The 26478-nt window shown below is 37.1% G+C and overlaps 1 protein-coding gene across 1 annotated transcript; it reads right to left on the bottom strand.

Annotated features, from left to right (window-relative positions):
- Positions 1-1484: 1484 nt before the first annotated feature.
- LOC103518187 (enolase) lies at positions 1485-23511 on the bottom strand. The gene is made up of 10 exons (XM_026830074.1): positions 23478-23511; positions 21579-21678; positions 21086-21262; positions 20416-20570; positions 18760-18884; positions 16486-16723; positions 16045-16181; positions 3564-3583; positions 2588-2866; positions 1485-2217 (listed from the first exon to the last, which is right to left on the bottom strand). The coding sequence occupies exons 1-10, from the start codon at positions 23483-23485 to the stop codon at positions 2095-2097; spliced, it is 1362 nt and encodes a 453-aa protein (XP_026685875.1). The 5' UTR covers positions 23486-23511; the 3' UTR covers positions 1485-2094.
- Positions 23512-26478: the final 2967 nt, after the last annotated feature.

Below are 26478 nucleotides of genomic sequence, written 5' to 3' on the forward strand. Positions count from 1 at the left end.
TTAGAGTTTTTTTTTCTTCTTCTTCTTTTACACACTCACTCACTCTTTACCTTTACACATCCTCAACAGGTGACTAGAAACTTGATCTAGATACTTTTCAAAAGTTCACTTGTTACAGGTAACTGACACTCTAAGGACACATAAACAGTTGATCTCATTAGCATTGGAATAAACAGAGCATAAAATTACATAAACAAGACCTTTGTTTCGAACACTATGGAAAATGCTTTGTAATGAAAGAGGTACAAAGAGGATGAATAAACACAGCATTTACCCAATATCCTCCTTGATTTAACAAGTCCAAGTCATAGTATTGGGCATTTATGTTAGCTGATGATTAAAATATCTCATGTCTAGTGACTCTGCTCGTATTTTTTTCCAAGAGGTCTGCCTCGATGCAAGTCACATTTTGCCAAATTCAGGCGATGCCGCGGTTTAATCTCTATCAATCTTGATTTGATTATGCTTTAACTCCGTCCTTTAATTGGTGGCAGGGCCATAAATAAAGTTAATATACGAAGCCATAATACATCCTGATGAAGAGATGAATGAAAGGGTAATAAATATTTTTATTGCCTACATCACTTCAGATTTTTATTTCACTCAATATAGGTAGGTAAGTGTATAACCTTTCACCACCGATATCATCCCTTGTCCTCATTTGTGTTCCATCGAGAGATTATTCAATTACAAGAAGAAAGCGAAAAAGGCCATTTTTCATTAAACATTTATGTACAAATAAAAGGTATGTTAGGTACCTATAGGTATTTTATTGTTTTTATCATTAATGAAAATTTGATTCAAATAATTTTACGAGATCTTTAATAATGTATAGTTATTAGTTACTATGCATATCAATTTGCAACATTCCGTCTGTGATGTGCCATATTTACTATCCTAAACAGATAAGGTTCGTTCTCGGAACGACTGCCTCTCCTGTCTTCCTTCTCTCTTCGTTTTCGGGACGATAAGACCCTAACAGTTACAGTTCCCTGCATCAAACCTATAAAAAAAGACCTACGCATGAAATTGTTCCAAACTTTACGATTTCACCGCTTTCTCAGATATCTACAGAAGTACAAATAAAGACACAGCTAGTGTACTTTGACTCCATTCAGTAATGCCATTTGTACAGCGCGCTACTTGAATGTAACTTGGTTACTTTTTAAAAGCAATTATAGAAAAAAGAAAGCGAGAAAAAAGGAGATAAAAAAGGAACCGAGAGAGAAAGAAAGAGAGAGAGAGAGAGAGAGAGAGAGAGAGAGACTAGAGAGAAGGAAGCGTCAAAATGCGAGCAAAGAAGTCTAATTAAAAGTTCGGTAGAGGGGGGGGGGGGGGGGGGGAATGTAAGGCGGGTGACGAAACTAAAATTTCCTAATTAGTTGCACCCCGTAACGCCAAGAACAATTAACGCCTAGCTGAATAAACACGTTAATGACCGAGCATCGTTCAGCAATGAATAAAGAATAAAAATCGTTTTGTAAAGCGAGAGAAAATTGTTTTCAATAAAAAAAGAAAGGCGAACATAAGAGAAGAAAAATCTTATTTTTCACAACTTCTTCCTCTCCTCTTAAAATTAATGTTCACAAAGGCTTCTTTTGTGTTCCTTAATAAAATGAAAAAAAGTTGATCAGTACATTTTTTCTAGAGTCGAAAAAAGGCTGAGCTTTTCAATTTCTGTTAATTAAAATTTTAGCAGGGCACAGGGAAAATCTTTAACATTTCCATCGATAATTACATTGCAGCGTGAATACTAATAGGGAAGACAATTTGTTATTTCAAATGACGAGGTGTTGAAGGGAGGGCCAGAACAAGAAGGGGGAGAGGTGACGAAAATTGGCACAATCGGAGGCGAAATTTTTTTTTTCCGGAAAACTGCTTTAAAACAAACTAGTGTGTCTAATAATAAGTGTATAACAAAAACATTGATAAACGTAGATATAGAAAAAATAATAAACAATCAAACAAATTACTAGATCATGCTAGACGTTTGAAAATAATACATAATATCTTATCACTCAGTATTGTGGAATATTTAGCCTCAGATTTGCTGCAGGGCAGAGATAAGGGACACGGGGGGTATAGTTTAGGTATTTAGACAGGTCGGCGGAAGTTTTTGCCGGCGAACTTAGCATTGGCTCCCAGCTCTTCTTCAATACGGAGGATCTGGTTGTATTTAGCCAGACGCTCGGAGCGACAGGGGGCGCCAGTCTTGATCTGAAAACCAGAGGATATATTGGAATTATTAATAAATCCGAAAATAATAATCAGTAAAATAATAATAATAATAAAACCGACACGATAGCCTAGTTAGCTTGAAGGGTAGCGCGTCTGCCTTGTAAGTGCTAGGTTGTGGTTTCGCTTCCCGGTTCGTTCTCCTTCTCTCTTCGCTTTCGGGAAGATAAGACATTAGAAGTTAAAATTTTCTCTATCAAAAAAGTAGGTACTTATTGATACTTTCTTCTTCCAAAAAAAGGAGCCTATTCTTGAAAACAAGAACCTGTTCTTGTAATACAGAACTGCTCTTGTAATCTTATAGCATGTTCTGGATTACAAGAACAGGCTCCTAGGTTTGTTATCGACCTACCTGTCCAGTAGACAGACCAACAACCAGGTCAGCGATGAAGTTGTCTTCGGTCTCTCCGGAACGATGAGACACCATGGTACCCCAACCGTTTTGTTTGGCCAGCAGATGAGCCTGGATAGATTCGGTGACACTACCAATCTGGTTCACCTTGAGGAGGAGGCAGTTGCAAGCTTTCTTCTCGACAGCGGTGGCTATTCTCTTCGGATTGGTGACAGTCAGATCGTCTCCTACAATCTGGATTGGTTCGGGGGCAAAATCGTTTAATTGAAACAAAAGGGGCTGTCAGCCTTAAGGCCTCAAGGCTGACAGACCCGTTTAAAAAGGGTTATGGGGGTATCAAAAAAGGTCATGGGACACAACTGGCTATCGCCCGATCCGATCCAAAACAATATCACAATTCATGGAAATCATAGTGAAAATGTCTTGTTAAACGTCACATGAATCAACACGTGACATTTAAAAATAATAGTGCATCAAATCAAAGTAAAAATCACATCAGACTAATGAATCCCTTCACTTCAGTAGTAAGCTCTATTGTTACTATAGTCGTCAGCAGAACAGAAGAGATGTTAATGTGTGCACGAGAGAGGTAGAAGACGAAGAAGATGTTCTAGAGAAGAGTGAAGTACTTATGATCTCAAGTTATAATTAGTTACTGCCTACAAGTTTGAAAGTTTTAAAAAAACTCAAAGGTCATCAAAATGTTGCTTGTTTAAAGTAGGTCAACTTTCCTATGAACATGAAGTTTTAAAAAAACTCAAAGGTCATCAAAATGTTGCTTGTTTAAAGTAGGTCAACTTTCCTATGAACATGGGTAATATAGGATTAGGTAGACACAGTAGCCCAATGTAAAACCTTATCATGTATTCAATGGGGTGATAACAGTACCTAGGACCCAATATAGGATTAGGTAGACACAGTAGCCCAATGTAAAACCTTATCATGTATTCAATGGGGTGATAACAGTACCTAGGACCCACGCTGAGAACCGCTTATCTGTAGAATGGACATGGCATTCATTGTTCTCCCTTGTTAATATCCTCTGCTAACATCTTGCCAAAACAACGGGAACAAATTGATATTCCCATGTCTAAGCAAAATGTATAAACTCTGTCATAAAGATAATTTTCATAATAACTGGAAACACCATAAAGTTTCATGAGATGTTGAGCAAAAAACGGAGAGACGAGAAGCAGAAAATGGGAACCGAAAGATTTGGAGTGGATAATGCAGAAAAAGCACAAACTTGGCTGAAGCTCTTTGTTTAAGTTTTACTATTCCCCGCAGACCACAAATAATGCATCATTCCTTTCGCTGATGTAACCCTCTCTCTCTGGGACAATAACTTTAAAATTCAATTTGAAAATTTGGAACAGTAAAAAACGTGAGATGGGAATTAGCTTTGTTATGAGGGTAGCTCTGGGACTGTTTTAGTATACGGTCGTTTGTCGTTTAGTCTCCTTTTTTTCCATTTTCTATTGTTGGACATACATTTCAGTAGAGTGCGCTGTTGCAAAGTTGCAATTGACGATGTATAATTGAACAATTTGAGCATACATTTCAGCATAATTTGAAATCAGCGCTAAAACTGGCCTTCGGTCCCGAGAATGCTGGCTGCATTACGGCTATGCCGATTCTTTGGAAGATCAAAGGCTTTGCTAATGGCTGTCCTGCCTTGCCCACGACCTTCTTTCCCAGATCTTGAAGGAAATATTTTTCCTCTTCGCAAAGTGGTCTCAGGGTCTCCAATGAGTAACTTTTCTCTCCTAATTTTCCGAGCTAAGTATAACTATCTTATACACTTATTATGTTCTATTATTTCCGCCTTCAACATTATCTCTCTATGTGCATCGTTATGTTCTAATTTAGTCTCTCCACACTTTGCCATTGTGGTTTGAAGAATGTTTAATAGTTAGAACGTGTCTCTTTATCTTGGTTTTAATTAGGGGAAGAGGTTTATTTTGCTGAAATCAGGGTCGGGTTAAAGTGCAATAAAAGTACGAAAAGCGCTTGGAATAATTGTCTCCTTTCCAATAGCTGTGGTTGCTTTGTTTTGTCCCTCTTTTAAACCCTTCACCTTCCTTGGTATTTTGTTTATTCATAGGAAGGTAATGTAGGTATACCCACTTAGCTATCACATTTCACAACTTGTCTCTTCTTCAATTTTCACTTCTCTTCTATCGTTTGAAATAATTTTGAAATTTAATACACTTCACGTATTTACTTGGTATACATAGTTATTCACTGAAAAACCATGCAGGAAAAAAAAGTACCTAATTTGAACTATTTTGCCTCCTGAACGATCATAACATCCAACTTTGCCACAATAAATTATGTAAAATAACAACATAAATGATACTCGAAGTAGGTATAGGTTGTGTTGAATGAAGCTAGGGTTGACCTTAAGCATGTGGCGCTAAATCAAATCATATTAGCTTAGATACGAGTATAAGCACCCATGTAGATGCCTACTTAGTATGAAGATCAACAATTAACATTTCTGGTCAGTGACATTTATTTTTCTCGCCGTAGGCAGGAATCGAATCCGCGAAGTAGAGCTTTCATTTCAAATATTCAAATAAACTGGAATTTGTGTTGTCTCTCAGAGAACTACATCACACTGTTTGGCGAAAATTGATAAAACCCAGATGTGTCTTTTACGCTATAGCTTGGAAATTTTTGCCTTCTCTGTAATAAACTTCCAGTCTTCCACAAAATTATAACTGTCATAAAACATATTGAATCCAGGTCGCATATAACAAAGACACCTACATGTTGTGGAATTTATAACACATGTTATCCAGATGAGTCTGCACTCTGCCATTAATAATAAAATTACGGATGAAATTAAGCTTTTTCCGTAACTAATAAACTTACGCATAAAATTTCACTAAAAATTTAATTTTCGTGCTTTAACTATCACATCAGGATCCACTCTTGGAGGCCTCTAAGATACGTATAGGATCTTACTATCATGACAAATAAGTCTAGTAGGTATCTACTCATAGTAGGTACCTATTTACTCTAAAAAATTGGACATCACCAATTTATTCAAATTGCCTATAAAACTACCTATACCTAGGTAAGAGAGAAACAAGCTGGACCCGTCCCTCCGGGAATTTTTTAGCCCGTAGTTTATTCGATCGTGATTAGAGAAAATCAGTACCTATACCTAATTTGTTTAATATTCAGTTTATTATTATTATTCTTGATTTGATTTGTTGATTTTACTTTCATGTCATGATTTAAAATCAAGACTAGAGCCCGTTCTCCCTTTATTCCCAATATAATGTTGAAGTCACCCATCCATTTATTGGCGTATGAATTTGTCTATGGCATTCATAAGTTCATAGTCTTCATTGAAGAGGATGTCGTTGGGTAAACCAGTGACGGCTGAATGTATGAGTGTAGTCTTCACCGTACTAGTAGGTTCTAGATGTATATGACTTGTTGAACAAGGATTATGTCTTAGTCCTGATTGAGCAGCGTTAGCCGATCAGAGCTCATTTGTGTGAGAAAATGTGACAAAAATCCCCCCAAAACCAGGTTTTTTGGACAAAATTTGCACCACCACTTTCGTGTTCCTGGTAAAAAGACCTTTAATTTGATATATAGGTCGACCAGGTTTGGATAAGTCCCTTCTACGGGGACAGACCGACCGACAGACAGACGACACCGAAGCGAATACAATAGCCTGTCCCTTATACCTTTTTTTTTATTACTATCGTAATAATAAAGGAAGGACGGACTAAAAAACCCGAACTCATAGTATCTATATAAAATTGGACATCACCAATTTACCTATACAGGCAATAGATAGATACCTAGAGAAAGAAGTACCTATAGGTAAGGAAGAGAGAAAAATCCGATAATATACCTACCTACCAGAGAAATTTTACTATCTTCTATGTCGTAGGTGTAATAAATCTCTTTGAAATAAATTTTATTGTCCCTCCTCGTCCCGTATTGTAATATTTGTATGAGATAAAAGTTACTCTCAGTAGCGTAGGGTAGAAGAGGACTTTGTGGATTATTTTTTTGGGACCTCACAACTCTGTAGTTTTCAAAGTAAATATTAGTCCCTGTTCCTTCTAAATATGCACTGGATTTTTTGTTTTTTTTTTTTTTTTTTTTTTTTTTTTTTTTTTTTTTTTTTTTATGAAAGTTTTTTCGCGCCGAGCCGGTGCCGGGCGACATTAGACGCATGTGATTTGTGTCGTAGCATGCCCATACCGTAGTATGCCTCCCATCAGAGCACGTAGTATATTGTGGAATTAGTAGGTACTTGAATCTACAAAATTAGGGAGTACTTACCTTTCTAGCCTAAACATACATATACTAGGTACCTTAGGTATCAATAGAGCCCAGGTGAGGACTTATCGAACGGGGGTACACTGAACTTTATTTCTGGTTTATTTACCTGATTCAATGATTCTCCTACATAGGTATATCACAAAGCTCCTTCGTCACTGTTACAGAAAATCATATCCAAGCTCACTACAAAATGCATACTGTGCCTTAGGAAGGTTAATGCGGTGAAAATAACCACATTTTTATCACTTTCATAAAAGCAATGTTTTCCAAGAAAAACATCAAGAAAATGATTTCAGCTTCTGTTTTACGAGGTTGATACAAATAAAAATGTGAAATGCATTTTCTTTTATTGTCAGTAAGCAAGCTACCTACATATTTCCTATTTGGTTTAATGGGAAAACGATTTGTTAACAGAGATTCAAGAGGAGGTAAAATTACCGTTATTATTCTACTTATTTCAGCCTATTTCCTATTTGGTTTAATGGGAAAACGATTTGTTAACAGAGATTCAAGAGGAGGTAAAATTACCGTTATTATTCTACTTATTTCAGTGACACACGAATAAATATGATTTATCGAGGTATTTTTGTGAAATGAGCGTATGGCAAATGAAAATAATTAACAGCCAAGGTGAAAAATGTATTTTTAAAAAAAAGCTAGAAAAGTTTTTAGTTTTTATTGTTTGGAAAATTCGTCTTTTTTTACGAGAGTGAAATGGAATGTAAAACTTGGTCGAGGTCTTACACAATGCTTTCTAAAAAGTCAACCATTTCATCAAAATTGTATTCAATCTAGTTACCTAAATACCTACGTATTATTCTTTTTCATGAATCTAGTACAATCAGAGAGCGCACAATATGACTCTTTTTTAATATGCTAAAATATGGCGTTTTAGCATGGTTTCATGACATTGGCGGTCTCTGATCTTAATTAATGACAGGCCTGGGGCAAGCCGAGATTTGCTATGTAGCCCATTGCATACACAAAATAATTACTAGGCATTCATACAAAATAACACCTACTTATCCGACTCAAGCACAAAGTGTCTTTCATCCTGAGATTCCTGAGAGATATAAAAGCTATTTCTAGTTTCTACAAATCTACATTCCACATCAAGTATTCCAGTGAGAGCTTTTTTTCAATCTCAAAAAGAGCTACCTACAAAACATACGTAGGAGGTACCTAGAGATGCAGATGGGTATTCGGGATTAACGATGAGAGAGAGAGAGAGAGAGAGAGAGAGAGAGATAGAGAGGGAGCCAAAGGCAATAAATCATACCGAATTTTTCTTTGCGAAGAAAAATGTGTGAAAATAAAAAGGCCTCATGCCTTTTCATTTCATGCCTTCTCCTTACACAATTTCTTATATTTTCTTTGCCTATCTTATCTTTTGGTCAAAACATATAATGTCCTTTCTCTTTCCCCTTTTGGCCCACTGACCTGGGGAAATAAATGATGATATTGTGGTGACCTTGGGCAAATAAATAAAATACATATAGGTATTTGAAGAAAAAGAAGAAGAAGAAGAAGAAGAAGAAAAAAAGTCCCAAGGGAGGTTTTGTAGGTAGGTTTTTTATGTTACCTGCCAAAGATTTTTTTTTTATTGATAAACGATATACATACTAGGTAGGTACCTAAATTAAAAGATTTTTCTGTTTCCATTTGGTTTCAGTGCATCATGAATTCGGCACTGGTTATTCTTCTCACACAAGCAATTTTTTTTTTATTGATAAACGATATACCTACTAGGTAGGTACCTAAATTAAAAGATTTTTCTGTTTCCATTTGGTTTCAGTGCATCATGAATTCGGCACTGGTTATTCTTCTCACACCCATTGGAGCTATCCTAGCAGGACCTCTCATGGATGAGTTTGGCAGAAAGATGACTCTACAACTGTCGGTCATTCCCATGGTCATAGGGTGGACATTGATCAGTCTGACACCAAACGCTATCTGTCTCATTCTGGGGAGACTGTTGGCAGGATTTGCAGTCGGAATGGGACCGGCACCTAGTCAGGTAACAACTTCTTCTTCTTCTTCTTCTTCTTCTTCTTCTTCTTCTTCTTCTTCTTCTTCTTCTTCTTCTGGTGCATTGAACATGCTATCGCTACGGAGAGACTTGGTTGGTTTAGATTGATTTGGTTGGGCTCGAGCGCAGAGGTTGGAAAGTCGATAAACAGAACAGTACCTAGACTAATATCATACGCAATATTACTCATAGTAAACGTGCGCTCACGTGACGTGATAGTACAACATGCTATCGCTACGGAGAGACTTGGTTGGTTTAGATTGATTTGGTTGGGCTCGAGCGCAGAGGGTGGAAAGTCGATAAACAGAACAGTACCTAGACTAATATCATACGCAATATTACTCATAGTAAACGTGCGCTCACGTGACGTGATAGTAGTGTGTTTCTACCTTAATCCTCGTCATTATTCTGTGTGTACAAAATTCCAAACAAAATTCCTGCTGACGCTTGAAAATTTTGGTGAAATTTTGATAATTACAAACACCAGGCTCGAATTGAGGGTGCGTTTCACAGCAACGTATTAAGTGGGTTAATTACATGAAATTGTATGCACGGACGGGGTCGGCGCCCTTCGTCAGTCTCTCAATCAGCCCTAGTCAGGTAACAACTAAAAAGAATAAATTAATAATGGACTCTTGACTGGAAGCTGAGAAATGCACGAAGAATAAAAGAAATGAGGATAAAATTCTATGCCTCGTCCGGGATTGAACCCGAGCCCTCCCGTTCAATTTCTAAGAATTTTTATTAAATTAGAACAATAAAATCTTATTAAATGAAATGAGACCAATAAAATTAAATATCTTTTTCCATTTCCAGGTCCTCATCGGAGAAATATCCGAGCCCAAACTGAGGGGTTTCTTCGGCAGTACCCCTTCCGCGAGTTATGCCCTGGGCATTCTCATCGTGTATGGCATGAGTAGTATGTATGACTGGCGAATAGTGGCCGGTCTAGGCGCTATCCTGCCGGTCACAGCGTTCATATTCCTGTGCTTCCTACCCGAGAGTCCTACCTGGTACATCAATAAGAACAGGATAGACGAGGCGAGGAAGTCCTTGATATGGCTCCGAGGAGGAGATCGGGAAAAAGTAAGACTGTTCATTTTATTTTCGATACGTATGTTCTTACAGGAAAAGTTAACATTGTACGTAGAAAACAGCACGTTTTGTGATAATAGAATAGGATTGAAATTCTAATTTCCATATGACAAAGCCATGACTGCATGACTCTAACAGAAGAAGAAATTAACCATGATTTTCGTTTTCTATTCCAGGCTGACGAGGAACTTCAAGCTCTTCTCCTACTTGTCAAAACCAAAAGCAAAAACAAACAGCTCGAATGTCCAGAAGAAAACGAGTCAATTGAATCTCTCAGCTTGATTAGTTTGATTAAGAAATGCTGGCGACTCTTCTGTCGTCCTGAAGTACAGAGACCATTCTCTATTATCATCACCTTTGCAATCTTGCAAATCCTATCAGGATCTTATATTGTCATCTTCTATGCTGTCGAATTGGTTGCCACAGCAACTGGTAGTGAGAATCAGAATATTGCCGTCATGATTGCTGTCATGACAGCATTCACTAGGTTCGTTGTGTCTATCTTAGTATCTGTGTTATTATTCTTCCTAGGGAGACGAACCATTGGTATTATCTCCGGCATAGGTACTTCTCTTGCATGTCTGTGCATTGTATCCTACTTGTACTGTAAACAGTACAAGGTGGTTCTCTGGGGATGTGATATTGATATGAGTTATGTTAAGGACAATGGATTCACCATAGCTTGTCTCATCTTACTCTATGTTGCTATGAATACACTAGGTATTTTCTCTCTTCCCATGTTACTCATGGCAGAGACACTACCTGCTAATGTCCGCGGTATTGTCAGTGGCTTCACCGTCATGTTGGTCAATATTTTTATTTTCGGTACCACCAAAGCCTATCCATACACGAAAAACGCCATCGGTCCCATAGGAATCTTCACGTGGTTCAGTGTTATCTCTCTCATCATAGCTATCTACATCTATCTCTATCTACCCGAGACCAAAGACAGAAGTCTGACTGAGATAGAGTTCTACTTCAGCACGGGACGAAATCACCTCTGGATCACTCGAGACAAAGCAATGTACAAGAGAAAGAAGAAAGGCAAATGTAGAGATGTTCTGGATAAAAGCAATTCCAGCGCGAATTTAACATGAGCTCTGCATACATTTTGCAGTTGGACATGAGTTCACCATTTTTCAAAAAGTGAAAATTCACTTTGTTTGGTGATGAGAATTCAGGTCTTTTGAACCTGAAAAGTATTTTGTCTTGCGCATTTAATGTTTTATAAAAAGACAATAAGTAATCTGAGTCCCTGCTCCCTACAAAGAGAATATACTGATAACGATCAAACCCCCACCCCACGTTACGTCGTCATATCTGATATTGATAGGTTGGAATATCTGTCTCTCACATCAGTTGTAAATTCATGACAGACGACGTGCCAGGTTGCCAAGTCTCATCCTTGTCCATATATTATTCATTTCCAACGGTCATCGCTCATGTTTTTGACAGAATGCTTCAATTTCAATGGGCAAGAGTTCAAAGGATGAGAGACACACACAGAGAGAGGGAGAGAGACACAAAGAGAGAGAGAAGGAGACGGGAAGAGAGAAAGGGGGAGAGTGAAAAAAAAGAGGGAGAGAGCGGTGGGGGAGGGAGAGGAAGAAGGGTATAAGGGATGGGATGCCTACTTATAACAATAATAATAACAAAGCCTTGTACCTTGGAGATAAGGTAGCAAAACAATATGGCCTGTGGACACATTCCTCTCGAATGTTAGGGACCAAGAAGCCAGGGACAGGTTTGAGAGTCTCGAGTCATTTATCACACTAACACCCGATGTCACGTAAACTTGTCACAGCATCACCGTCAGGCCAAAACTTTGAACACAAGTGACATTTGAGTTCATGTTGTAAACCTCGACTTTAAAAAAGTTCTGATTTCTCTCTCGCTTCGTGTTTTTTCTGTCTTCTGGCAGAAGAAAAAAAAACTGTGATTTATTGTTTTACACGAGAAAAAAAGCTGAAAGATTTCCATGTCAGTGGATTGGCGAGCATTGCAACCAGAGTGAGAGATCAGAGGGGATTTCCAGTAGTGTCACGTTTTCGTAGTTGAGGGAAAAACAGCAATGCAAACTTTGCAAAACCCATCTGTATTGTACACAGATGGGTTTCCCTACTTAAAGGGTGATTACAAAGTTCTATAAAAGAAAGTAAGGAACGACTGTTTCTGAACACTTGAAAGCTATAAGGGTACGGACCTGTAACTAAAAAGTAGAACCACAGTGATCATACCTGCTACTGAAAAGTACCTCCAGCGCAACGGCAGGTGTGACCACTGACCATATTGTTTCTACCCGAGATTAAAGGAAAGACTTGAGAGCGTCCACTCAAGGACCAAGAAATACCCACTCAAAATTCGCAAGAAATTCGGTATAACGAATGATTATAGCGAAACAATTGCCAATAATTCTACCCGTTTTTACTTTATATGTACATGTTGGAGTTATGATGAAGTATGTCCCAAGAACCTATGGGAAGCTTCAATAATGTAAGTAATATTTACTAGCATGGTATTCAACGAGGTTGAGTCTTTTGTGTTAAATTTTATGTATGAGATACAAATAGGTATGACCTTTACGCAATTCTGACCTTTGGGACCAAAAGTCGTCGAGGTTGAATTTGAAACAAAGATAGGTGTACATAGGCTTTAATATTTAAAGGCCATCGGCTAAATAGCAGTAAGTTGTATACAATCTCCCTTATTTAGGAAAGTGAATATTAGTAAATAGTTTACACCTATGTATAGTAAGTAGTAAATACTAGATGTAAGTATAACCTTATTTATGTTACAAGTAGAAAAAAGTGTTACCATAATGAACTTTATTTAGGTAGGTACGTACCGATTATAGAAAAAAAATCGGGCAGTGTATTTTGTACTACGCCGACCACATTGGGTTTTGCATGACAGTTTTACCTTACAGGTGACATGCATAATGTGTGAGGCAGAAAAAGTTCACTTTTTTTTCGCGGGTGAATTTTTTTTTTTAGCTACAGAAATTCAGTTTTGACTGGCGGACTTATGCCTGTTACAGGCAAAACCTGCCTTGAATGCCCGGTCTTAAGACGGTAAAGAGTTACCTACATCATGCCCTATTTATTTAATACATAACTGCAATGTCCTATATCCTTATAACAATATCTATCAATACAACCGTTCCCAGAAAGAAGGGGCTATGTTGGTTAGTAGCAAAAATAACAGACTCTTCTTCCTGGAAACGATTTAATGGGTTATCCATCTATTTATTAAAGAGTATGTTTAATTTCATATGTGCAGATCTGATCTTAAGTATTACCTAAATATTTGTAAGTATGTACCTACCTGCGCAGTTACCTATGTATTGTATTTTTGACCAACGAAATAAACATGTCTGTGATTCTTGTAAAAAAAAAAAATATCTTTTCTTCTTTCTCTATTTGCAATATCTCTGTATCCACCTATCTTCATTTTGCAGGTATTATAAGAAAGATAACAAAGCATCTATACTTTCAAAAAGCCTAATCCATGGGATTTAGCCTACTTGATTGTGTCGAGTAGGAAAGAGAATTCATAATGTACTCGTACTTATTTCGAGTGCGTAGTGATGCCAAAGAGACACGTACGAGTACAATGTCAAAAGATAAGCGGAGGAAAGACGAATAAATAATAGGTAGCAGAAACATCGGAAAAGAGACAAGAGGAAATGAAAGAAAAACAAGCTGGGTCCGTCCCTCCGAGAATTTTTTTAGCCCGTAATTTATTCGATCGTGGTTAAGGAAAATCAGTACCTATGTACCTACCTACCTAATTTGTTTAATATTCAATTGATTTGATTTTACTTTCCAGTAATGTTTTAAAACCAAGACTAGAGCGCGTTCTCCCTTTTCTCCTTTTAATGTTTCCTAATAACTACCAATATAATGTTTAAGTCGCCCATCCATTTATTGGCCTTGCTCGACGTAGCTTAACATAGGTGACGCTAAAACCGATCTTAAATGATCGACTGAAGTGTTATCTAAAACTTTCTCGCTTTGAATTCATAGGTCGTCGCGACAAATTTCGAGATCAGAGCTCATTTGTGTGAGAAAATGTGAAAAAATCCCCCAAAAACCATTTTATTTTTTTATTTATTTATTTATTTTTTTTTTGGTTTTTTAGCTTTATGGTTTTCTTGACAAAATTTGCACCACCACTTTCGTGTTCCTGATAAAAATTTGACCTTTAATTTGATATATAGGTCGATCAGGTTTGGATAAGTCCTTCTGTGGGGACAGACAGACAGACAGACAGAGTGACAGACGACACCGAAGCGAATACAATAGCCCGTCCACTATACCTTTTTTTATTACTATCGTAATAATAAAGGAAGGACGGGCTAAAAAATAAGGAGAAAAAAGAGGGAGCGAAAGAGGAGAAGGTATAGGAGGAAAGAGGTGAGGTGAAATATTTGAAAAAGCTGCAGGTAACCAGGTATTTCATTCAGAATTGTGATTTTTTTTTTTTTTTTAGGTTTGACAGAGGGAACTGTAACTGCTAAGGTCTTATCATCCCGAAAGCGAAGAGAGAAGGAAGACAGGAAAAGAGAAAGCCGGCCGTTCCGAGAACGAACTTTTTTAATTCAAGAAAAAAAATTTGTGAGGAGATTATAAAATCGTTTAATTTATTGTTACAGTTTCTGATTATTGTTAAATAACTCGTAAAATAATAAAGTTTTCACTGGTTTACTTGAAAATTTCATCTTCAAAATCCAGTAGGTATGTAAATAATTATGTGTGCTATTGAATATCGAGACAAATCATTGGATGACTTGCCCAACAACAAGGTAACAGTTGAAACAAAATAGTGAACAATATCTCAAGTAGACCTCAACATCTTAAGTCGAACTACTTATGTATACCAAATATACATATCTACATCATTAAGAAAATGACTCAGAATCAGTAACAATTCTTTTGCAGACAATTTTAGCTGGGAATTGAAATGAATGCAGATGCAGCAAATATTTGGAGACTGCAACCCCGTAGTTGTTTACAGGAAGTATTTGCACAGAGAGCATATTTATCTCCTGAAAATTGCACGAATAGATACTCTATTAGCAACTTTCATAACCTCTCCCACCTTCAAAAGATATAAACTAGATGAGTAAGGGGTTTTTCAAAATAGGTAGTCAGACATGTACAATGTACATATTCACACGTGAATTACATTAATCCATATTTACCTATATGTAGTTTATACTCAAAATCGGTTAAATATTCTATGTGATAATATACATATTTATGAAATAAATAATGAAATGAGGAAGGTTCTGTTTAAAGTCTCAGCTTATTGCTTAAGCAAAAGAGGCTGAGTGAGGTCTACAGTTCACAGAACTACTAGTAGGTAGGTAGGTATGTATTATTTTCACTTAATGTAGGTACAAAATACCTAATATGCTCCAATAATATTATACATGTGGCATAAAATAAGTAGGTATACTCCTATATAGTAGTATGATATATATTAACATACCCTACAAAACATATGGGTTTCTATGTTAATATAATATGGGATGAAAATCATACAAGCAACGTTGTATGTTTGTGAAATTCAAGTTGTACCTGCATTTGAAGTACAAGGATCGTCCCTCTTCTAGTCCTTGAAAAAAGAACTACTCAGTCAATGAGTCAAATCCCAATTTCCTCGAGTTGAAGACTAGAAAATACCTTCATCCTGCCCGAATAGGATTGAACATTGCTGGGGTTTTAGAGTTTTTCTTCTTCTTCTTCTTCTTCTTCTTCTTCTTCTTCTTTTACACACTCACTCACTCACTCACTCTTTACCTTTACACATCCTCAACAGGTGACTAAAAACTTGATCCAGATACTTTTCAAAAGTTCACTCTTGTTACAGGTAACTGACACTCTAATGACACATAAACAGTTGATCTCATTAGCATTGGAATAAACAGAGCATATAATTACATAAACAAGACCTTTGTTTCGAACACTATGGAAAATGCTTTGTAATGAAAGAGGTACAAAGAGGATGAATAAACACAGCATTGGATCCTCAATGGAGACAATAGGATACTCCTTGATGAATTCCTGGTACAGGGCGGTCAACTTGTCTGCAGGGAGCCACTGGGACTTGTCGGAGTTGGGGTTCTTGAAGTCCAGATCGTATTGGCCTTCCCTGAATCAGTCAATAGGAAACAAATATTGAAAGTGAATTAGTAAACCATACTAATTCAAAGATAACTTGAAAATTACAGAAAATAAATGTGAGAAGAAAATGTTATGGACCTCAGCTGTTTCTTCCTCAGTCAACTTATGGGGACGATTAGATAAAAGGCTAGTGAAAAAGATGAGAGCATAGAATCTAGTATCACGTTACTTAGAAGTTCAAAGGGTTATCTCTCACATGCAAAAACAAACAACAAAATGAGATTTTAAGTATGTACTTATTCTAGGTTTTTTTTTCTTCCAATACAACTCACTTGAAGAATTCAGAGGCAGCCACATCCATGCCGATCTCCACTTTGCCCGTGTATCCAGCCTTCTCAATGGCCTCCACAATGAGTCTGAGACCTTCCTTGTTGTCCAGAATGTTAGGCGCGAAACCTCCTTCATCTCCGACGGCGGTGGCATCCAAACCAAACTTGGTGTTGATGACCTTCTTCAGATGATGGTACACTTCACTGCCAATCTTCATGGCTTCGGAGAAGGAAGAGGCACCTGGAAGTTGAGAATATTGTATGTCACGTAAGAATAATGTAAGTCGGTTGAGAATAATGTATGTCAGTGTAGCTAACAGCTATATTATAAATAATTGTAAATAATCAATAATTTTATCAGTGGTCATTTTGTGAAGCTAAGAGCCTTTCCTTGATCACGGCACTATTGACAATCGCATTCATCGGGAAAAATTTCGTCCTAACTTCATAACGCGTAAAATGTACAAGACATGAGTAAAATATTATTTTCAATCCTATCTATCCTGTCTTTCTTCTCTCTTCGATTTCGGCACGATAAGTACAGGAGAAAAATGAAGCTCGAAGGGGGGGCCCTAGCCCTCTAAATACGGCCCTGTAAAATACCCAATGGCCTCGGGAGATGGAAAAACTAAACATTGCAGTCTGTCGGTACCTATTTGAACGTTCTCTTTCTTTCTCACTCTCTCTCCCTCCCTCTCTCTCTCTTTCACTCACGTTTTCTCTCCCTCACGCTCTTTCGCTCTCTCTCTCTCTCTCTCTCTCATAATCCTCTCTAACACATGTAGTAATTATAACCCTCGGGACTATTGGAATAACAGAGGAGCGTTTCTCTAAACTCGATGAACAAGAGAAAACAATTTGTTTTCCATCGACACAATATTCTCAAAGGAACTCTTAATGAAATTCAACATTTGGCACTCTGAAGTTCGAGAGTCAAAAAACTCGCTTTCCCATTTGTTCCCCCTGGGCATGGCGTGAGAACTTATCAATATCAAGGAATTTCGAGTTACATTTTTTTTTTTTTTTTTTTTTTTTGGGAACTCTTAATGAAATTCAACATTTGGCACTCTGAAGTTCGAGAGTCAAAAAACTCGCTTTCCTATTTGTTCCCCCTGGGGATGGCGTGAGAACTTATCAATATCAAGGAATTTCGAGTCACATATTTTTTTTTTTTTTTTTTTAGGCTTGACAGAGGGAACTGTAACTGCTAAGGTCTTATCATCCCGAAAGCGAAGAGAGAAGGAAGACAGGAAAAGAGAAAGCCGGCCGTTCCGAGAACGAACTTTATCTGTTCAGGATAAAACCCGACCCGGGCGGGAATCGAACCCGCGACCAAGCATTTACAAGACAGACGCGCTACCTTCCAAGCTAACTAGGCTGGAGGGAATTTTGGGCAAGGCATACTTAAATGCTTGTCGCGTTCTCCATCTAAAACACCTAGATACCTTTTATGAATTGGACTCGAACCACCAATCTCCAGATCCGAAGTTCAATAACCACTAAACCAGTGAGGTTGGTCAATACAATACCTGATACCCTGAAATTCAAAACCCGAAAAATTCGCCCTCCCGTTTGTTGCCCCTGGTGTACTTATCGATATTAAAAATTATGCAAATGAACTGGAAACCTAAACTATAATTTTAATTAAAGAAAAAAGTTTGTGAGGAGATTATAAAATCGTTTAATTTATTGTTACAGTTTCTGATTATTGTTAAATTACTCGTAAAATAATAAAGTTTTCACTGGTTTACATGAAAATTTCATCTTCGAAAACCAGCAAATATCTATAATAGAGTGTGCTATTGAATATATCGAGACAAATCATTCAATCATTGGATGACTTGCCCAACAAGGTAACAGTTGAAACAAAATAGTGAACAATATCTCAAGTAGAACTCAACATCTTAAGTCGAACTACTTATGTATACCAAATATACATATCTCCATCATTAAGAAAATGATTTAGAATCAGAAACAAATCTTTTGAAGACAATTTTAGCTGGGAATTGAAATGAATGCAGATGCAGCAAATATTTGGAAACTGCAACCCCATAGTTGTTTACAGGAAGTATTTGCACAGAGAGCATATTTATCTCCTGAAGATTGCACGAATAGATACTCTATTAGCAACTTTCATAACCTCTCCCACCTTCAAAAGATATAAACTAGATGAGTAAGGGGTTTTTCAAAAGAAAAATCAATCAATCAATCAATCAATCAATCCTATCCCAACAAGATTTTTTTTTAATCCTGTATTGTTCACCCGTCTCAACTTACCTGTGGGCAGAATCATGAACTCTTGCATAGCGAGCTTGTTACCAGCATGGGAACCTCCGTTGATAACATTGAATGCAGGTACAGGGAGGATGATATTGCTGTTCCCGGCCAGGTCAGCCAAGTGTCTGCAGAACAGAGATGATAAATATACTATAGGCAGGGGCTTACCAAGTCAGATTAACTCGGGATCAAACTGGGTAATGAGTCTCGATCCTCGCTCAATCCCGTTAAGACAAGGTAATTCCAGGCCTAAGAGGTCACATGTTACTACAGTTGGAGGTAATATGACCATTAAGAATTGCTATTATGGCCATAGGCTATACATAAGTTCAATCCGGGATCAAACTGAGTAATGAGTCTCGATCCTCGCTCAATCCCGTTAAGATAAGGTGATTCCAGGCCCAAGAGGTCACATGTTACTACAGTTGGAGGTAATATGACCATTAAGAATTGCTATTATGGCCATAGGCCATACAGTAAAGAATTGTATTTCAAAAGTAAAATAATGTGAACATTTTTTCCACTGTTCAGAGTTTTCGACGAACTAAATAAGTACCAACCTAGGTACGTGTTTTGAGTTACTTTACTGGTTACCTATTCATCATTTAAATACGTAGGTATTCAGTAAAAACTTTTCTCGTCAACAGCATTGAACTGAAATTTTAGTAGGTAAGCTATGGGCCATAGGCCATACAGTAAAGAATTAGATTTCAAAAGTAAAATAATGGGAACATTTTTTCCACTGTTCAGAGTTTTCGACGAACTAAACAAGTACCAACCTACGTGTTTTGGGTTACTTTACTGGTTAATAATATTCAACAATTTAACATATTCATTTATTTAGTATGATGAATTGATGAATATATCAGGGACATACAACCGGATACCTATTCATCATTTAAATACGTAGGTATTCAGTAAAAACTTTTCTCGTCAACAGCATTGAACTGAAATTTTAGTAGGTAAGCTATGTACGCTAACTGTACTAGTACTGAATATTAGTAGGTACTAAGCAACTGGGAAGTCACGGTACTTCAAATCATTTTGCTATATGTAGGTTTACAAACTCAAGGAGAACTAATATCATTCCAAGGTCATACACAATCATTCTGTACCTACTTGTTGCACTAATTGATTAACACCTATTTCCCGTTTGAACTTGAAACAAGACAGGATTCACTGATGCTAGGTTAAAATGACGAAATTATTCAACAATACTGCCTACTCGATATTAATACCTAGTTCTTATTTGCTTTACTCAACTACTTAATGTTAACAATACATTGATATTTGGGTACACCTACTTACACTGAAAACAGAGTGGAGTGGAGAGCATCAAGCTTCAAGAGGGGAGTGATGAATACAAGCTGCATAGAGCTGAGGCTGAGAGCATATGCTTTCCATTCCACTCTCTTTTTAGCCTAAGCCAGTGGTATTAGCACATTGAATGCACCAGTTCCCAAAATGGATCGCTCACTTAAGTGAAGCAACGTTGTGCGTGGTTGGTATCTGAACGGGTGACATGCTGCTTGGTGAGGTTAATGTGAGAAGGTCTGAGGGAGGGTAATGCTGCCCCCCCCATACTAAAAACCTTTGCACCTAAAGTACCCACTTATTCAGTGATGCAACATAATTTCCTATTTTCAAGCTACTCACTTGTACAGAGGAACTCCCTTCTTGGCAGCTCCAGCCTTGGCCACTGCCAATGAGACTCCCAGAATGGCGTTGGCTCCGAATTTGGATTTGTTCTCGGTGCCATCCAGTTTGATCATGAACTCATCAATTTCCTTCTGCTGGGTCACTTCAAAGCTCTGGAAACCAACAGACAATATTGATATTTTACTAAGGCCAGAAAGCCGTTCTGAGACGGGTAGGTATCAGGTAGATGGGTGTACCTGTTAGGTCTACCCAATAATGTATGACAGTGATAATAAGTCCCTCAGGCATCCTGTCAGGTCTACCTGATAGTGGATGACTAGCCTAATATTGAGGTACAAAAAAAAGGATAAAAATGTACCTTTAGTAAATAAATAATAGGTAGAAGACTAACAAGGAAATTAAGCTCATTTAGGAGAAAGAACATTTGAGAAACAAAGCAAAGTAAGTAAGTAACCAAACTCAGTAGGGTATTGGTAGTTCAAGTCAGGTCATAAAATTTATCACAATGACAAACATTCATGCTTAACAGAATTAATATTTCTTGAGTAATTAAAGATCATCGGAACCTATGTAGAGCATAAAAATTTGATAAAAGGAATAACGAAATCTATTCTTTTATTAGACTAGTTCAAGTCAAAATTATTTGAAGAGAAATTATTTGAACTACCTCCTTGAGCAGGGCAGGGGCAATGTCATTATTGATGAAGCCTACAGCCTTGGTTACTCCCTTGCCATGATAGTGTGCCTTGTCGTTATCTCTCAGCTCCAAAGCTTCATAGATTCCGGTGCTGGCACCAGAGGGGACAGCAGCTCTAAATAGGCCAAGTTCTGTGGTGAGGTCAACCTGGAAACAAGAGAAATTGGTTTGAAAATAGTGAGAATTATGGAATCAACTAATATCTAACTTACCTAGGTATCCAAAGCAAATTAAACTTTGATGGGAATTTTCTCAGGTTAAATTTAAATACTTGTATTATGTTTCTCAGATGGGAAATTTATTTATTTAAATAAGAATCAAAGTGGTACTCAAATGTGTAGAAGGTACCATAGTTAGATGAAATAAATAATAGTGTTACAAGCCAACTGCTTATTATTTTTGGTAGGAAGGTAAGTAAGTAGGTAAGTACTTACTCTAAAAAATAAAGGAAAAAAAAACTTACCTCAACAGTTGGGTTGCCACGAGAGTCAAAGATTTGACGGGCATGAATCTTGCTGATAGGCATTCTGACAGAACTGTAAAATCTTACAAAGACTTGTTTACTGGAAGAAAACACAAATTTTGAAAAATATTAGATCCCATTAAATCAGTCAAATATTAATTATTACTAAGAATTTATTGATTTTAGAAAATGATCTAAATAAAATGGGAAAATTTATCAATCATAGTGTATGAGTAAGTAAAGTATGAAAGTAAATGACCTAAGAGGATACAAATACCTACCTATAGTGAAATATGACTGATTTCTAACTGGATACTTCTATATTCTCAACACTACTGAATACTGAGTACTCTCACTTCTACCTGAGCTTCACTTGAAATATGAATGAAATTACATTGAACTCAATCAATTGTATCTTTGTATCAATAATTTATTAGTCTGACCCAGTTAGAAAGTATGATAACAGTAAAAATGAAAATTAATTGCACATTTTGGTCTTTATTGCAAAATTAAGACAAGGTGAATGGGGTTGAGTGTTTAAATTAAGAAAGCTATCATCTTGAGAAATTACTAGCAAATCCAGTTTTAAGAAAATTTCAAAAACAGTTAAAAGAAAGCAGACTGTAGAAGTGTAAACAGGTAGACACAGATACTAGACAAGCTGATCAATTTCAATAAGTAGAAGTAGCACTGATGCAGGAAAAAAGAAAGGGTCAATAGAGGCACTCAAGCAGAAAGATATACTTTAAGTAGGTATAGTCCATTTCAACTGGGAAGTCCGATGACCTTTGGGTGCGCACTCGTCAAAAAATAGCTCGTTGATTAACAAGTAAGCATGTGAATAGTTGATCCCATGGGATTTTTCACGCCGAATCGAATGGTGAAACTTTTAGAACTGTCCGACTTACAGTTAAGTTGCGGTTCCCCTCCATGCACTTCCATCAGACTTCCCAGTTGACATGGACTGTACCTATACAGTTATAGAACAGGAATATTTTCTGCATTGATTCTGTTTAAGATAAGAATCAGTATTACAGGCTAGCTAGTGCACTTGGAAATATCAGACTAAGGTTAAAGCTTCATTTAGAATTTTAGGTGGAAGGAGACTTATCAAAATGGTGTGATAATGATAACAGGGGAGTAATTATTGGGGCAGAAAGAGGTACCTAAGGCCTTAAAATACCTAAAGGCTATAACTTTCTGGCAGGTGTAACCAAGTACCAAAGTACATAAATATGTCCTCACAGGATGCAATAGTCCCACACTAGTACATACTGGACTCTGCAGAGGAATTTTTGTAAGAAAAGACCTCCATGTAATTTAATATAAGTAAGCTTTCAGTGCTACTGATTTGCACTTACTTAACAGTGAATAGTGAATAAATGAATAGGACATTATTTAGTGCTCTATGGTCTAGGTAGGAACCACTTTTAAATTCCATTTAAACTGATCAATACCAAATATGAAATCAAAGTCATCATAACAAATCATGGAATTGAGTCCAACTACTAATTTGTGCCTAAGTATGAAGGTTATGAAGGAGCAATGTGAACATTTCAATCAATAACTCTGACCCAAAGTCACAGTTCAAATTTGGCTCAATTACATCAAGAGGTAAATATTTATCTCAAATCTTGATTACCTATTTATTCAAGTGATATTGACTATTGGCAACTAACCAAATACATTCCTTTATTTGATTATTCAATTAGGTTAGCCAAAAGAGACTATGAATATGAAATCAGGCTAAAACCTTTGAGATCATGCAGGTAAGTACTATTGTACCATGGGTTCATGGGTGCCACCCTACCACCAAAATGATGGTGTAGGTCAATAGATACCTAGGCCGAAATATCTCCTATATGTTTGCTTGAGGATTACACAAGACACACAACTTACATGCTCATGATATGCAATCGAAAACAAAAGAAATCAAATTTCAAACCCTGTCTATTATTGAACACTGGATAACTTGAAAATTCTGCAGGAATAAAGGAAATTTTACTTTATCACAACATGCAGAATAGGGTGACTTTGTGAGGTTAAAGCAGGGGCGAGCTTGGAAATTCGAAAGCTAAACTTAAATAAATAAACTAGATAGAAAGATAATTAACTAATGAATTACTTAAGAAATGATAGGAAACACAATTTTACCTTTGAAACTTAAAAGCAGAGAGGAAAGCCGACAGACAAATTGTGAAAAAACACTTTGAGAGCTCGCTGATACTTTTTGATAAAAATAACCTTTTGACCGATGGGATGAATGACCTTCACCTTCAAACGCGACCTCTACGGGCACAAGAGGTACTGTAGATAGACCTTTCATTAGAGCGAAAAATGTGAAATTTGTACATAATATATTGCTTGTTGCATAATCAACCTTATTTTTGAGGGGATTGAAAGGATATGGTTTGAAAGATCGAAAAGGAACACGTTGCCAGCCTAGTTAGCTTGGTTGGTAGCGCGTCTGTCTTGTAAGCGCTAGACCGTGGATTCGATTCCAGCCCGGGGCGGATGGTATTCTAAACAGATGAGGTTCGTTCTCGGAACGGCTGGCTTTCTCTTATCCTGTCTTCCCACTCTTCGATTTTGAAACGATAAAACCTTAGCAGTTACATCAGTTCCCTCTATCAAACCTCTTGAAAAAAAGACCCTAATGTCAAATCAAAATCAAATCATGAATAAAATTAGTATTATTATTATTTTTATTTTAAGAAGTTTGACAGAGGGAATTAAACTGCCAATGCTAAGATCTTATCGTCCCGAAGTCGAAGAGAGAAGGAAGACAGGATAGGAGAAAGCCAGCTGTTCCGAGATTCAGGATAAAACTATAATCCCACCGGGAATCGAACCGCGGCCTATCTACTAAGCAGTGGACACTACCATCCCGGGGGTTAATGTCTTTCACACGTCACGTCACTAGTCTCAAGTCTTGAAGAGAGTTGATCAGTATTAGGTATGTACCTACTACTTATTGTATCATAACTCCACAAATTCAGCTCATATTTATTCATAATATAACTACCTACTTATGTAACCAATAAAATATGCCACTTTGTATTACCAAGAAATACCTCCATATCAATAAAATAATTAAGTATAATCTATAATAACAGCACACATCCTTACCCACAATACAAGGGAGATCTGCCTCTCAGTGTGGGTAAGTATGCATAGGGTGACCATAATTTTTTTGGCCCAAAGCGGGACGCAGTCCTTTTTGGACGAAGGGGGGGGGTGAGGTACAAACCCACCTAGTTAGGTACCTATGTTACAACCTGCCTCTGCACTACACAGTCAATATTTTATTTTCAAATATTTTGATACATAATATTGTACAATATTGGAATCGTAAAATGGATTTTTTCCCGAGCTCATTGCTCTCAATGATAATATTAGGTTCGGACCAGCTAAAGCGGGACAATATCGGGACTTTGGGCGAAAGCGGGACATTTTAGCGTCCCCAGAGGATTTCTCGGGACAGCGGGACCAGAGGCTCCAAAGCGGGACTGTCCCGCCGAAAGCGGGACGTATGGTCAGCCTAGGTATAGTGCACGGACTATTGTATTCGCTTCGGTGTCTGTCTGACCGTCCGTCAGTCTGTCAGTCTGTCTGTCCCCATAGAAGGACTTATCCAAACCTGGTCGACCTCTATATCAAATTAAAGGTCTTTTTACCAGGATCACGAAAATGGTGGTGCAAATTTTGTCCAGAAAACCATAAAGCCAAAAAACCAAAAAAACTGGTTTTTGGGGGATTTTTTTCACATTTTCTCACACAAATGAGCTCTGATCTCGAAATTTGTCGCGACGACCTATGAACTCAAAGCGAGAAAGCTTTAGATAACACTTCAGTCGATCATTTAAGGATTTAAGACCGGTTTTAGCGTCACCTATGTTAAGCTACGCCGAAAAAGGCCAATAAATGGATGGGTGACTTGCACACTATACAGGGTGGTTCGTGATTTGCGAACCACGCTTATATCTCAGAAACGGCTGGGAATTAAGGAATGAAATAAACGGCATCATGTAGATGAAATTTTGATGATTAAAATGGCATTTTTTAAATTTGCAATTTTTTTGCAAAGCGGCCCATTTTTGCCAAATATAGGTCACTTTTATGGGAACCCCCATTTTTTATTTAATTTTTGGAATCAGCATAAAATTTTAATTGAAAAAATGTATTCACTCGAAAAAATTTGCTCTACAAAAATTCTGTACACTGTGAGAAAGAAAAACAATTTCTTAATTATTTCTTTAGTTTTTGTATTATTCACTTAACTATTTCAACAACAATCAACAACAACAAACAAATTTATAAAAGCTGTTCAAAATGAGATCCATCTGTTTGTACACAGTAAGGCATTCTTCGCTCTAACTCAGGACCAACTGCGTTGTTCATCAAATCTGGGGTCACTGACGCACACAAAATCGCGATTTGTGCAAATTTTTGCGAAATTTGGTATGCTATCCCGGTATGGTCCAAGGAAGGACGCGACTGTAACAATTTGGTAAAAATCGGACAGTCACTCATCCAGATATCAACCAAAGTCAATGTTGCTTCGAACTTCAAAAAAAAAGTAAAAAAATCAATTTTTTTCATACTTTATATTATATGATTCCTTATCACACGGGGAGTATTAATTTTAAGATAGGAAATTTTTGGTCGAAAATGTCGATTTTGGACTTGGAAAAATTTTCAAAAAAAAGTTCAATTTTTGGACACTTTTTGGCACGATAAGACCCTAGCAGTTACAGTTCCCTACCAAACCTCTTGGAAGAAAGAAAAATCATAACTTTAACCACACTAGAAAATATACGACTGGCAATGAAAAATCTGTCGGTTGGTTGGAAGAACGGTTTGCGATCATGATTAAATCGGAATAAAACGAACAACGTCG

The sequence above is a fragment of the Diaphorina citri genome, unplaced genomic scaffold, assembly GCF_000475195.1.
Source record: "Diaphorina citri unplaced genomic scaffold, Diaci psyllid genome assembly version 1.1 scaffold2111, whole genome shotgun sequence".
In the NCBI taxonomy this organism is placed as follows: Eukaryota; Metazoa; Arthropoda; class Insecta; order Hemiptera; family Psyllidae; genus Diaphorina; species Diaphorina citri.